Source organism: Borostomias antarcticus (assembly GCF_949987555.1).
Source record: "Borostomias antarcticus genome assembly, chromosome: 6".
Taxonomy (NCBI): Eukaryota; Metazoa; Chordata; class Actinopteri; order Stomiiformes; family Stomiidae; genus Borostomias; species Borostomias antarcticus.
This window is the reverse complement of record NC_140239.1, coordinates 14,730,950-14,744,720: the sequence shown is the minus strand read 5'-3', so window position 1 is coordinate 14,744,720 and position 13,771 is coordinate 14,730,950. Positions and strand designations below refer to the sequence as shown.

The 13,771-nt window shown below is 45.4% G+C and overlaps 1 protein-coding gene across 2 annotated transcripts in view; it reads left to right on the top strand.

Moving 5' to 3' along the window:
* Positions 1 to 13,771, top strand: part of slc23a2 (solute carrier family 23 member 2) — a 94,658-nt gene that overhangs the window by 37,371 nt on the left and 43,516 nt on the right. For both annotated transcript variants that reach the window (XM_084439807.1, XM_084439808.1), the window contains 2 exons: positions 6,479 to 6,595; positions 8,249 to 8,406. In XM_084439807.1, the coding sequence (XP_084295933.1) occupies positions 6,479 to 6,595; positions 8,249 to 8,406 (275 nt within the window). The remainder of the gene's footprint in view (positions 1 to 6,478; positions 6,596 to 8,248; positions 8,407 to 13,771) is intronic.

Below are 13,771 nucleotides of genomic sequence, written 5' to 3'. Positions count from 1 at the left end.
CAAAAAAATCGATTTTTAACTGCATCGCGAGGCATCGGTACCATGCCTACACATTAGTGCTGTCGGTAACGCGTAGTGTAACGCACTACTGTTCCTAAATGCAGTAAAGTCGTTACTTGCGTTACATAAGTTAATAAATTTTCAACAGGATCGCAAGATTATCGAGACAATATAATGTGCACACATTGTGCAACACAGCTGACGTTTTAGTACTGGAATAGATGGGACGGAGGGACAGGGGTCAATAATAGATCCATGGGAGGGACGGGGAGGAGCAGTGATTGGTTCGAGTTAGGCACAAGGGATGAAAATGATTGCCGATTGGTTAGGTTCAGGCATGCGCCTCGCCCATAGAGCCTTCGCCAACGCCGTCTAAAGCCACTTTTGATGGGTGGAGATATTCACATTACTTTGAACTTGTTCCAACAACCTACCTCTCCTCTGCACTGTTGGGAAGACCAGTCTTTTTTTGTTGTTGTAACTTTTAGATATATTGTTTTGAGGCAGTTACCATTTGCACTAAATAAGCAGTGTTGGGAAGGCAAGTCTATTTTTTATTAATGGATGTTCAAGAAGTGGCTTGGTGGCTTTATCCTATTAAAGAGCCTAAAGAAGACCTTGTGTATGTCCTCCTTCCTTATTACGGTAGAGATTTGTGTTCATATGGGTATACTGTATATAGTTTAATGGTATAAATGATTGTTATTGTAGCAAATGGGGTTGGCTAATTGGTAAGGACGGCTAGCGGGTGACGACAGCTAGTTATTTGCATTTTCCCGGCTTGTTTGAGAAGTCTATTCCTGAACCACATCAAATTATGTCACAGTGCATCTGAGGCAATTTTTACAAGTAAGTAAAAAAAAAAAAAAAAAAGTAGCGTGTAACGAGTAGCGTAACTAATTACTTTCTCCAGGGAGTAATCAAGTAAAGTAAGGCATTACTTTAAAAAAATATATATATATCTTTATTTGTGTAATATGTAATACATTACTTTTTTGAGTAATGACCCCCAACACTGCTAACACTAGAGTCTGGGACATTACCCACAAGTACAAGTAGTACACAGAGCCCCTAGGAGGACTACAGGAGTAGTACACACAACCCCTAGGAGGACTACAGGAGTAGTACACACAACCCCTAGGAGGACTATAGGAGTACTGTACTAACACTCTAGAGCTGTGTTCACTATTCCCTATATAGTGCACTATATAGTGCGTCCGCCATTTTTTTGTAGTGTTCGAATTCTCAACGGTTAATTTCATTCACTATATAGTCCACTACAAAATACCCACAATTCACGTTGATTTCTAGAACATATGATGTACCCTACAATTTCTCCTGTATACCACAATGCAACGCTGTCGTGTTTTACCGAAACATAAGATGTGAAGAAGATGTTAGCTATCGGTGGCAAAAGGAGTTATCTAACGTTACAATGATTCCTGTAGCTGTTTTGCTGCTAATGTGAGTTTGAGCTTGCCTCCATTTATGCCTGAGAAACAGAAGTCGAACCAATGCAGCATCAAAATAGCTACAGGAATCATCATTGTAATGTGAGCTAACTGCTTAAACCACCGACAGCTACCGTTAATGTTATGGAAGCTGCTGTTGTGAGCTAACTAGCTTTCATGGTCTTATTGTGCAACTTTACAGCTTGCTATTAGCAGACAGCACCATATTTGACAAAACCACACTTGCACATAATTAGAATTTCAGCAATTTATTTGGGATTCAACATTCAAAACTGAACATGGAAACTGAATACTACCTGAGTTCATTTCAACCTGCTGCCAGTGCCATCAGTGCTCGGTTTGTTTACATTACGCACGCTGCTGGCGTCCATGAATATCTGACGGAATGACGTTCCATGTAGTGTCCAAAAAACGTTTAATCATTCCCTATGTAGTTCACTATATGGGAAACACTACATAGGGTATAGGGAGTGAGTGAACAAGAGAACGATTTCGAACACATCTTAGAACTAACATTACTTACACTAGAACATTACTAACATGAACATTACTAACACTAGAACATTACTACCATACTAACACTCTATACTGTAACAACTAACATTACTAACACTAGAAACTATTTCACTCATTAGTTGCACAAGCAGACTGGAGTTCACCTGGCTTCTTCACCAAACCAGCTTGCTTATACTGTAGCTTATCCACATTGCAACCTATTTCTGAACCAACCAAATGTTTTTATCAGCATATATTTTTGTGTCATTTTATCACAGGGTTTAATAACAGTGCTAACTGGTTTCACCACATATAGATGAAGACATCATTATAACCTGTCTTATCACGCTAGTGTTGGAACATCCGTCATACTTTGTAGATAGATCATCAGTCTATCAAGATAAGACACGCAGCACCACGCATGGCTTCCCACACACCCCTACAAATACCTAGTGCTACAACGTCCGTGATGAGATGGATGGATAGAGCTGCCGTTACGGGGGATTAAACATGGATTTGACTGTAGCTGTGTCAGTTGATTGTAGCAACTGTTGTGAGCTGCTGTGTCATTGTCATAAGGAGTCTCTGAGCACTCATGAGGCATGTAAGACCAAAGAGAAAAGGCACGTTCAACAAAGCTTAATGAATTGGGTGGTTAAACATGTGTTTTATCAATTTAAAATAACATTTGAAAATCTGGTAATCCTGCCCACACAGAGCTCAAATTATACAAACATGGGTTAGTAATTTAAAGCAATCAGCTAAATGGTTTGGCTACAAATTTGAAAGATTTTCCATCTTTCCATGCCCTGCAGTGCAGCTACTTTGTTTCTTGTTACATTTTGTTGCTTTTAAGAGAAGATTGAATAAAATATTGAAATATTAATGAGACAAAAAAAGTATTTGGGGTAAATTAAGCATTCTATTAATCAAGCAATAAAAAATAATCATTAAAATAATCGTTAAATTAGTCGTTTGATTAATCGAAAAAATAATCGCTAGATTAATTGTAAGAAAAATAGTCGTTACAGTAGGTGCAGTCCTAGCTGCAAGTATGTACATACCTCCCCTTAGTAGTGAAAAATACCTTACTTGCATTTTTTATTTTATTCAAAAACGTTTTGAGGTTAACCTTAACCTGATCACCTTGGGTCGAAATGTTGTTTTTCAATAAAATACTTTTAGGAGCATAGAACCAGAGTTGCCAGCCCTGTCTCACTGTTTGGAACTGCTGTACTTTACAGTTTGTCTCAGCACCGAAGAACAAGGGGATGTGCGTAAAACCACAAACTTCGCACCTTTAAATGGGAGTACCGGTGGAAAGTGTGGAGTGGCTGTGTCTCAGTGGTAGAGCGTGTTGTTCAGTGATCGTAGGGTCAGTGGTTCGAATCCCAGCTCCTCCTCTCCACATGTCGAAATGTCCTTGGGCAAGACACTGAACCCTCAATGAGCAGGCTAGCACCTTGCATGGTGTGTCTGTGTGTGTGTGTGTGAATGGGAATGAGAGGCCATTATAAAGCGCTCTGGATAAGAGCTCTATATCAGTCCAGTCCATTTACTATGTCCATAGTAGCTCAACCTCCATCCTCCAGTGGAAGGGTACAGTCAGACACACGAATGTAGGAGCAGAGCAGTGTAGCCTCAACAGTGTCCCCTCCTCCCTCCCTCTCTCTTTCCCAGGCCACTCTCTCTGTGTCCTCTCCCTCTCCCCCTCTTGTGACTCTGCACTTTTCTCCATGTCGGAAGAACGAGAGGTCACAGAGAGGGGAGGAATTTCTCAGTAGTCCATCCTGGATCACAATCTCTCTCTCTGTCTTCTGTATCTCTCTCTAACCCTGGGGTGGTTAGTAGGGGTGGGGAAAAAAATAGATTCTCATCAGAATCTGGATTTTTTGTTTTATGATTTTTAAATCCTTTTTTTTCTTTCAAAAATCGTTTTTTTCCGAATTAAAATGCTTCATTTCAGTCCTTGTTTATAAGCCGAGGTGGAAAAAAGTTACCGCTTTTCTCCAGCAGAGGGGAAATGTCTTTGATGAAGGTGAAGGTGAAAGAGAAGAATGTATTTGGTGAAGGTGAAGGTGAAAGAGAAGAATGGCGGACAGTGTGAGAAGAACATGCGCAGAGTTAAGACCTCCACCATCCAACTTCAAGTCGTCTGGTGTTAAAAAAGCAAACAAAAAATCGCAATAATCGGTAATATCGAATTGCAATACTGTAAGATTGAGATTCGCAATTTAAATCGAATCGGCACCCAAAAAATCATAAAAAATCGAATCGGCAGAAAAGCATATCGTCCCAGCCCTAGTGGTTAGCGTGTTGGGGTGGTTAGTGTGTTAGGGTGGTTAGTGTGTTAGGGTGGTTAGTGTGTTGGGGTGGTTAGCGTGCTAGGGGGGTTAGTGTGCTGGGGTGGTTAGTGTGTTGGGGTGGTTAGCGTGCTAGGGGGGTTAGTGTGCTGGGGTGGTTAGTGTGTTAGGGTAGTCAGTGTGTAAGGGTGGTTAGTGTGTTTGGGTGGTTAGTGTGTTTGGGTGGTTAGTGTGTTGGGGTGGTTAGTGTGTTAGGGGGGTTAGTGTGTTAGGGTGGTTAGTGTGCTGGGGTGGTTAGTGTGTTCGAGTGGTTAGTGTGCTGGGGTGGTTAGTGTGTTGGGGTGGTTAGTGTGTTTGGGTGGTTAGCGTGCTAGGGGGGTTAGTGTGTTGGGGTGGTTAGTGTGTTGGGGTGGTTGGTGTGTTAGGGTGGTTAGTGTGTTAGGGTGGTTAGTGTGTTTGGGTGGTTAGTGTGCTGGGGTGGTTAGTGTGTTGGGGTGGTTAGTGTGTTGGGGCTAAATCTCTTGCATTTACGTGTATATGTAGACATTGGGTAGCACCACGCACAATACTGTAGGAAAGTGCTGACTCGACAATGCGCCAGTGTTTCTAGATTACATTAGTGTGGCCTAGGCTACTGTGACCCAAGTGAAGAATATATAGTGCAACACATAGGGAAAGTAGTTTTTCGTTGTTAGTCGTTTTTCTCACAAAGCATGCGAGTGCAGCGAGCCTGAACAGACGGCCAAGCAGATCATCTCCGGCTGCCCCCTATACAGAGCACCTTCAGAAGGTGTAGGTCTGGAGCGTGAAAGTATTGGTCCTGAGACAAGGGTATGGCTGCACGGCACTGAGCTGGCCATCTGATGATACACGAAAGAAGAATAAGCCACAGTTAGCTAGCTTGTCCATCTTTATGGAAAACAAATATCCAACGGTCGATATCCAAAGTTAGCTAACGTTAGCTAGGTGGCTCACGTTAGCTACAGTAGCTACATCTGCCTACCTTTAGCTTCCAAAACGATTACAGACTAGGCTTTTCATTACATTATTTTCTTGCTTGCAACAACGCTCGGCATCTCACCGATGATTCGCAAGGCATTGTGATTTCCGAGATTTCTCGTTGTATTAATACACCCATGATCAGTTTCGCCATCCATGCTAAAGCTAAGATAATATTGACGTTGTTATTGTCAGGGCTTAAAAACGGAATTATTTTTCAATCGGTTCACTCCGAGCAGAACCAGTATATTTAATGTTTCCGTTCTTGTGTTCCGCCACCAACATAGAGTTCCTGAACCGGTTAAGAACTAAACATAACGTTCCGTTCACCGTTCCGCACTTGTTGCGAGCCGAGCCAAGCTAGTCACGGCCCACGAGGGCAAAGCCGTTCTCCGAGAGCCAGTAGGGACTTAATGTCAGTCAGCGCAGAGCCCACAGTTATACAGTAGCAGAGCCTTCGGCTCTGTGTCAGGGTACGGCTACGTGCAGTCCACGAACCAATCGGGTAGCGATATTCCGCGGGGGAACAGTACAACCGGAAAAAGGCTCAGCTTTTTGTCTTTTTTTTAAAAATTATTTTTAAGTTATATAGGCCTACTACAATGAACGAAAAAATAACCGGTTTTAAAGATTTCAAATTAACATTTCTGTTCTGGAACAATTAACGACCATTTTGTTTTCGTTCCTGTTTCTGTTCCTCGTAAAATACAATTCGTTTCCGGTTTTCGTTTCCGTTCCTTGAACCGGTTCGGAGCCTTGGTTATTGGTTTACTAGCAGATATTGATGTGGTTACAGCGAGACCGGAATCAGGGAGTAGTCGGAGCGCGCTTGGGTGTCCCCGAGGTGCGTCCACAGTGCAATTTTCTAACTGGTTTATACGGCTCCCAATGGCTTCTAAAAAAAAAAAAAAGAGCCCAATAGGTCAAAACTTGATGGCTAAAAGCCTCGTTTCTTACCTAGAATGATACCCAGAAAAAAATGTTTCCTTCTCCAGCCGTTTCTTTTTTCATTATGGGCAATGGGAAATAGGCTTTTTGCCCCCAACAGCTGCAATATTGAGCTTGGCCACTGGGGCCACGTAGCCTCCAAACGCCCAGCCGTTCCTGGGGGCTTGGTGCTGACGCCTCCATTCACCTCAGAAAGTAGAGCCACTGCTGTCTGTGTGAGCTAATGTGTGTGTGTGCGTGTGTGTGTGTGTGTGTGCGCAGAGCTCCATGTCGGAGACGTTGGACAGTGCTGACAGCATAGACACCAGGAGGATGGACATGATCTACACCATTGAAGACACACCCCCCTGGTACCTGTGTGTGTTCCTGGGCCTACAGGTGAGCCTCACACACACACACACACACACACACACACACACACACACACACACACACACACACACACACTCACACACACACACACACTCACTCACACACACACACTCACACATACTCACAGTATTGAGACACGCCCCTGGTCATATCTCCATCAGTCACAGGGTCCTCTGGGTTATGAGCCCAGCACACTTCAACCACACAAGGAGACTAGGGAACCTGAAGGCTCGGAGATGAGCAGAGAGGAGGCCATGGATTGAGATTCACCCCTGGTTACAGAAGACTAAAGGATTGAGACACACCCCTGGTTATAGAAGACTAAAGTATTGTGACACACCCCTGGTTACAGAAGAATAAAGGATTGAGACACAGCCCTGGTTATAGAAGAGGATGTGCCCAGAGTCTTGGGTAACAGTAGACAAATCACATGACTATCTGGTGTGTATTTGCATAAAGAAACTGCCAGGTCTTTTTATTAGCCCTGGAAACCGCCATGTCATGTCTTCATAACACCTTCAACAGACACATACGTGGGGGTGTGGCGCCCTCAGCCATGAATTAGATTGTTCTGCTTGTTTGCTATGCAGCATATCAGCTTATCAATCGTCAAAGCAAAATGCCAACAAACTGGTTATGTGGATCCAAAATAAATGGTCCACTTGTTTGACATGTTATTTAACTGCCTATCACTGTCGGCCACAGTCCATTGCTTCAGATGGACCAAGAAGTTTGTTTTTGTGATGTGTTTTTTTACCAACACAGCAATATGAAGTAAAAAATAAAGTAGTTACTTCACGTATCTAGCAAGAGAATTAGGCCCCCAAATTATTTTACAGCTTGTTTATTTGTTCGATGTCTCTGTCCCTGTAGTAGCCCTCTGGCGCTGGATTTGTTCTAATACCCTCTGAAAATAACTCTGAAAATGGAACAGCACATTTAAAAACTGTTATTTTGATGAGACGACCACATCCTGGAATCGTCATGGTTACTTGATCGCCTCAAAAGAGTATAGTAATAGTAAAACTTAATAAAGTGACATATTACCAGTCGTAGGCAAAATTCCAGCAGTTGAGGGCACAGCTCAGTAGTGTGGTCAGCATCTGGGTCCCAGAGCAGAGCCAGGTCCCCAGGGGAACCTTCTAGAGCTGGGGGGCGCAGAGCAGAGCCAGGCCCCCAGGGGAACCTTCTAGAGCTGGGGGGCGCAGAGCTTGGACCCCAGGGGAACCTTCTAGAGCTGCAGGGCCCAGAGCAGAGCCAGGCCCCCAGGGGAACCTTCTAGAGCTGCAGGGCCCAGAGCAGAGCCAGGCCCCCAGGGGAACCTTCTAGAGCTGGGGGGCCCAGAGCAGAGCCAGGCCCCCAGGGGAACCTTCTAGAGCTGGGGGGCCCAGAGCAGAGCCAGGCCCCCAGGGGAACCTTCTAGAGCTGCAGGGCCCAGAGCAGAGCCAGGCCCCCAGGGGAACCTTCTAGAGCTGGGGCACCATCTCTGCTGCCCAAACACAAAAAATTAGGCACTGAACTGGCCCCCGAAACGCCTCAATGTAGCAACAGACACACACACACACACAGAGAAATACACACAGAGAAACACACTGATTCTACACACAGAGAAACAGACACACAGACAAACACACACTGACTCCCTCTCTCCCCCCCCAGCACTACCTGACGTGTTTCAGTGGGACCATCGCAGTGCCCTTCCTGCTGGCTGAGGCCATGTGTGTGGGCTTCGACCAGTGGGCCACCTCGCAGCTCATAGGGACCATCTTCTTCTGCGTGGGCATCACCACCCTGCTACAGACCACACTGGGCTGCAGGTACACACACACACACACACACACACATACACACACCACCCTGCTACAGACCACACTGGGCTGCAGGTACACAGACACACACACACACACCACCCTGCTACAGACCATGCTGGGCTGCAGATACACACACACACACACACACACACACACACACCACCCTGCTACAGACCACGCTGGGCTGCAGGTACACACACACACACAAACACCTACACCACCCTGCTACAGACCACGCTGGGCTGCAGGTACACACACACACACACACACACCACCCTGCTACAGACCACAATGGGCTGCAGGTACACACACACACACACACACACACCACCCTGCTACAGACCACGCTGGGCTGCAGGTACACACACACACACACACACACACACACCACCCTGCTACAGACCATGCTGGGCTGCAGGTACATACGCACACATACACACACACACACACACACACACACACACACACACACACACACACACTGGGCTGCACATTTGAATCATGTACTGTATTTATATCCACATGAATAAAAATACAAAGGACATAACCATTAGCAGCCCTCAGACATGAGGAGCCAGTCTGCTATATGCTGTCAGTTCCTAGTTGGCCTCACATTGCTACATACAGTAGTACCAGTACATACATGAGGATGATGAGGACAGAACAGGAAACAGTAGCTCCTTCATGGGTATGAAACCAGCTACACACTACACACATGCACACACACACATGCACACACACTCACTCAGTAAACGCTTCCAATTTTGTGAAGATCGCATGAGTGTAGACTATTGATTGTTTTAACACACTTTCCTTTCATAGACTACTGTTCTGGCTTTCCCTCCATCCCTCCCTCCCTCCATCCCTCCCTCCCTCCCTCCATCCCTCCCTCCACCCCTCCCTCCCTCAACCCCTCCATCCCTCCCTCCCTCATCCACCCCTCCATCCCTCCCTCCCTCCCTCCCTCCCTCCACCCCTCCCTCCTGTCTTCTCTCTATTCAAGCACCACTCAAGGACATTCCTTTGTGGAAGTCAGTCCTTCCTGTCTGCTGCCTCTTCATGTCTGTATTTCTCTTGCGTGTACGTGTGTGAGAGAGAGAGAGAGAGAGAGAGAGAGAGAACATCATTCCTCTGAGCCAGGGGTCAGAGGTCAGTAACCTTGACGACTCATCTCTGGCTCCCACGCTAGCGTAGCTGGATTGAATAAATGATGAGAGGGATTCGGTGTGTGTTTCTCTGAGTGTGAGTCAGGATGAATCCTCCCACAGAAACAAGAGCAGTATTGACTGAGCTCACATTCTCATCTCTCCTGCTCACCTGCTCATCTCTCCTGCTCACCTGCTCATCTCTCCTGCTCACCTGCTCATCTCTCCTGCTCACCTGCTCATCTCTCAAAACCTGTGTTTTCATTCATCTGGGTTGTTTTCTCAGAGTGAAAAAGCATCTCTTGCTGTCCTGGAGGTTCTGACCCCTGACCTGAGCGGACCAGGACAGTGGGAGCCCAGTTAGCTGACCCAGCACTTTGCAGCAGAGTGCTGATGTGTGTCAGAGGAGTTCCAGTCAGTCAACCAGTCAACCAGTCAGTCAGTCAGTCAGTCAGTCAGTCAGTCAGTCAGTCTCAATCAGTCAGTCAGCCAGTCAGCCAGTCAGCCAGTCAGCCAGTCAGCCAGTCAGTCAGTCAGTCAGTCAGTCAGTCAGTCAGTCAGTCAGTCAGTCAGTCACATGACTGGAGAGTTCCAGCCAGTCAGCCTCTCTGCGGTCTCTCTCTGTAACTCACTATCTTCCACCTGAGATGATCTGTCTCCTCTCCTCTCCTTTCCTTTCCTTTCCTTTCCTTTCCTTTCCTTTCCTTTCCTTTCCTTTCCTTTCCTTTCCTTTCCTTTCCTTTCCTTTCCTTTCCTTTCCTTTCCTTTCCTTTCCTTTCCTTTCCTTTCCTTTCCTTTCCTTTCCTTTCCTCTCCTCTCCTCTCCTCTCCTCTCCTCTCCTCTCCTCTCCTCTCCTCTCCTCTCCTCTCCTCTCCTCTCCTCTCCTCTCCTCTCCTCTCCTCTCCTCTCCTCTCCTCTCCTCTCCTCTCCTCTCCTCTCCTCTCCTCTCTCCTCCCCTCCTCCCCTCTCCTCTCCTCCTCTCCTCTCCCTCCTCATCTCCTCTCTTCCACCTGAGCTGCCCTGTCTCCTCTCTGCTCTTGTTCACGTGTGTGTGTGCGTGTGTGTCTCCTCCCACCTCGCCCTGTCTCCTTCCCGCTCTGTTCACATGTGTGTGTGTGTGTGTGTGTGTGTGTGTGTGTGTGCTCCCACTTCGCCCTGTCTCCTGCCCTCTCTGTTCACACATCTGTGTGTGTGTGTGTGTGTGTGTGCGCGCGCACGCGCGCATGTGTATTGACTATTTCAAAAAGATATCACAGTCGACTGACATTGCTGTTTCTATGGATATAATCCAATCCCCACCAGGTGTGTGTGTGTGTGCGCGTGTGTGTGTGTGTGTGTGTGTGTGTGTTACTATGGAGGACCAAACTGTCAAAATTAAAAAATAAATACATAAATAAATAAATAAATGACTCAACAAATGACCAATAAATAAATGAATGAATAAATATGCACAAAAATAAATAAATGAATGAATAAATGAATGCAGTAATGTGTAAATACATTAATTTGATATAAATGTATAAAATTATATATTTATTTGTTTGATTCATTATTTCTTGCATTTTTTTCCATATTCATTTATTCATTTATTTATGTATTTATATCCATTCTTTTCCACATTTATTTCCACATTTATTTATTCTTTGTTTGCTCGCTCCTTATATGCTAATTAGGGGGGCGTGGTTTTCATATCCAGGCATTAGTAGCCAAGCCCAGGCATTGTAGATTGTCAGTCCTACCTGACCAGAGTTAAGATCCTTGCCTAACCTGGACCCCGTACTACGAATCTCGTTCAACATATCCAGGATAACTTTTTGCTAGCTCGCTCGAGTAAACCGGACAACTGCAATCACGGATAAACGGTACTACGACGGTGGCTATCAACTCGTTAAGTCGACCCAGCTGGTCCAATCTATCTATGAGTGTGTTCACGGTAAAAGGGGAGGTATTTGCTCGAAATGACCAATCGCATACCTTAGTATGGGTATTCGGACACGGGCATGGACAAGGCAAACAATACGCATAACCAAGTTCCGTCCACCGTATTTTACACAAGAGGAGCAATAATATAGAAATATGAACTATAGGCGCAACACAGTCGCTACTGCCAAAGGCAGGAAGGAAAGCTGGAAAAATACTTCTTACGTTTTATCATTATCCTCCACATGAACTAGCTGGCTAGCGTAAGCTAACGTTAACAAACGTAGCTAGGTAGTGCTAGCTAAAACGGCCAGACACCTGTTAAATTGTTTTCTGGTGAAAATGCAGGCTATTTTAAATAATTGATTTTATAGCGTTATAATGTATAACGTTACCTTAACGTTACCATCAGTTCGGAAGATTAGCAAACTCGTCGTCAGCTTCAAGTTGTGTTGTAGTTGCAGTGCAAGCGATCCACGGCAGGCATACACAGTCGATCTATGCACTCTGATACTGATTAACCAATGGGAGTAAGGGATCACGATGATGGACAGCCCCCTAATTAGCATATAGGAGCAAGCAAACAAAGAAATGGAAATGTGGAAAAGAATGTGGAAATAAATACATAAATAAATAAATGAATAAATAAATGAATATGGAAATAAATGCAAGAAATAATGAATCAAACAATAAATATATAATTGTATACATTTATATCAAATTTAATGTATTTATTTACACATTACTGCATGCATTTATTCATTCATTTATTTATTTTTGTGCATATTTATTCATTCATTTATTTATTGGTCATTTGTTGAGTCATTTATTTATTTATGTATTTATTTTTAATTTGGACAGGTTTGGTCCTCCATATGTAACTGAGGTGGTGTCTGACTATATTTGCCCCTTGACCCAGATACAGCAGCGGAAATTACTGTTCAGAAGGACACACACACACACACACACACACACACACACACACACACACACACAAACAAAACACACAGATAGCGCTCAGATTCTAGCTGTTTGACCTTGATTGATGCCTCTTTGAGAGAATACAGGAACACACCACACACACAACCATAGTCACACACACACACTCACAACCACACACACACACACACACACACACACACAACCACACTCACACACACAGCAGTTACATCTGCCTGTTTGTCTGCTGAGCATTCAGGATGCAGTCTTGAGAGAAAACAGACACACAACCACATTCTCTCTCTCGCACACACACACACGCACACACAGACACACACACACACACTCCTGTGACCTCCCGTAAACTTGAGAGAGGAGAGAGAGAGAGAGAGAGAGAGAGGAGGGAAAGAGAGAGAGAGGAGGGAAAGAGAGAGAGAGAGAGGAGGGAGAGAGAGAGAGGAGGGAGAGAGAGGATAGACAGAGGGAGAGAGAGGAAGGAGAGAGTATAGAGAGAGGAGAGAGAGGAGGGAAAGAGAGAGAGAGAGGAGGGAGAGAGATAGAGAGAGGAGAGAGAGAGAGAGAGATGAGGGAGAGAGAGAGAGAGGAGGGAGAGAGGAAGGACAGAATGGCAGGAAAGTGGAAGGAAGGGTTGAAAGTTGGAGGGAGGTAGAGAGAGGGGGGTGGACAGAGGGGGAGAGATGAGAGAGAGAGAGTTGTTTGATGAGTCACGCTGGTTGGAGAGGTGAGGTCAGGGTCAGGGTCAGGGTACGCCAACACTCCCATGTGCATCTGCCAGTCTGAGGGCGTACGTGAGCCTGTGTGCGTAGGTTGTGTGTGTGTGTGTGTGTGTGTGTGTGTGTAAGTACAGTAAATAAGTAAACCTTCATTTTTTTTCACAAACAAAATACAGGCAGCTCCTATTACAACATAAAAACCACAACAAAGACAAAAGCAGTAGTTGAGCTACAGATGGCCCAATGGCTGCATGAAAACGTGAGTCTTCCACTGTCTCCTAAAACAGTTCTCAGATGTTGAGGGGTAGGGCATTCCAGAGCCCAGGGGCCACCGCCCCAAAAGCTCGGTCACCCTTAGTCCTTAGCTTGGTCACCCTTAGTCCTTAGCTTGGTCACCCTTAGTCCTTAGCTTGGTCACCCTTAGTCCTTAGCTTGGTCACCCTTAGTCCTTAGCTTGGTCACCCTTAGTCTTTAGCTCGGTCACCCTTAGTCCTTAGCTTGGTCCGAGGTGCCACCAGGAGCCCCTGGTCGGATGACCTCAGAGACCGGCTGGACGAGTATAGGTGGATGAGGTTATAGATACAGGCGGGGGCCTGTCCATGGAGGGCTCTGGAGGTCAACACCAGGACCTTG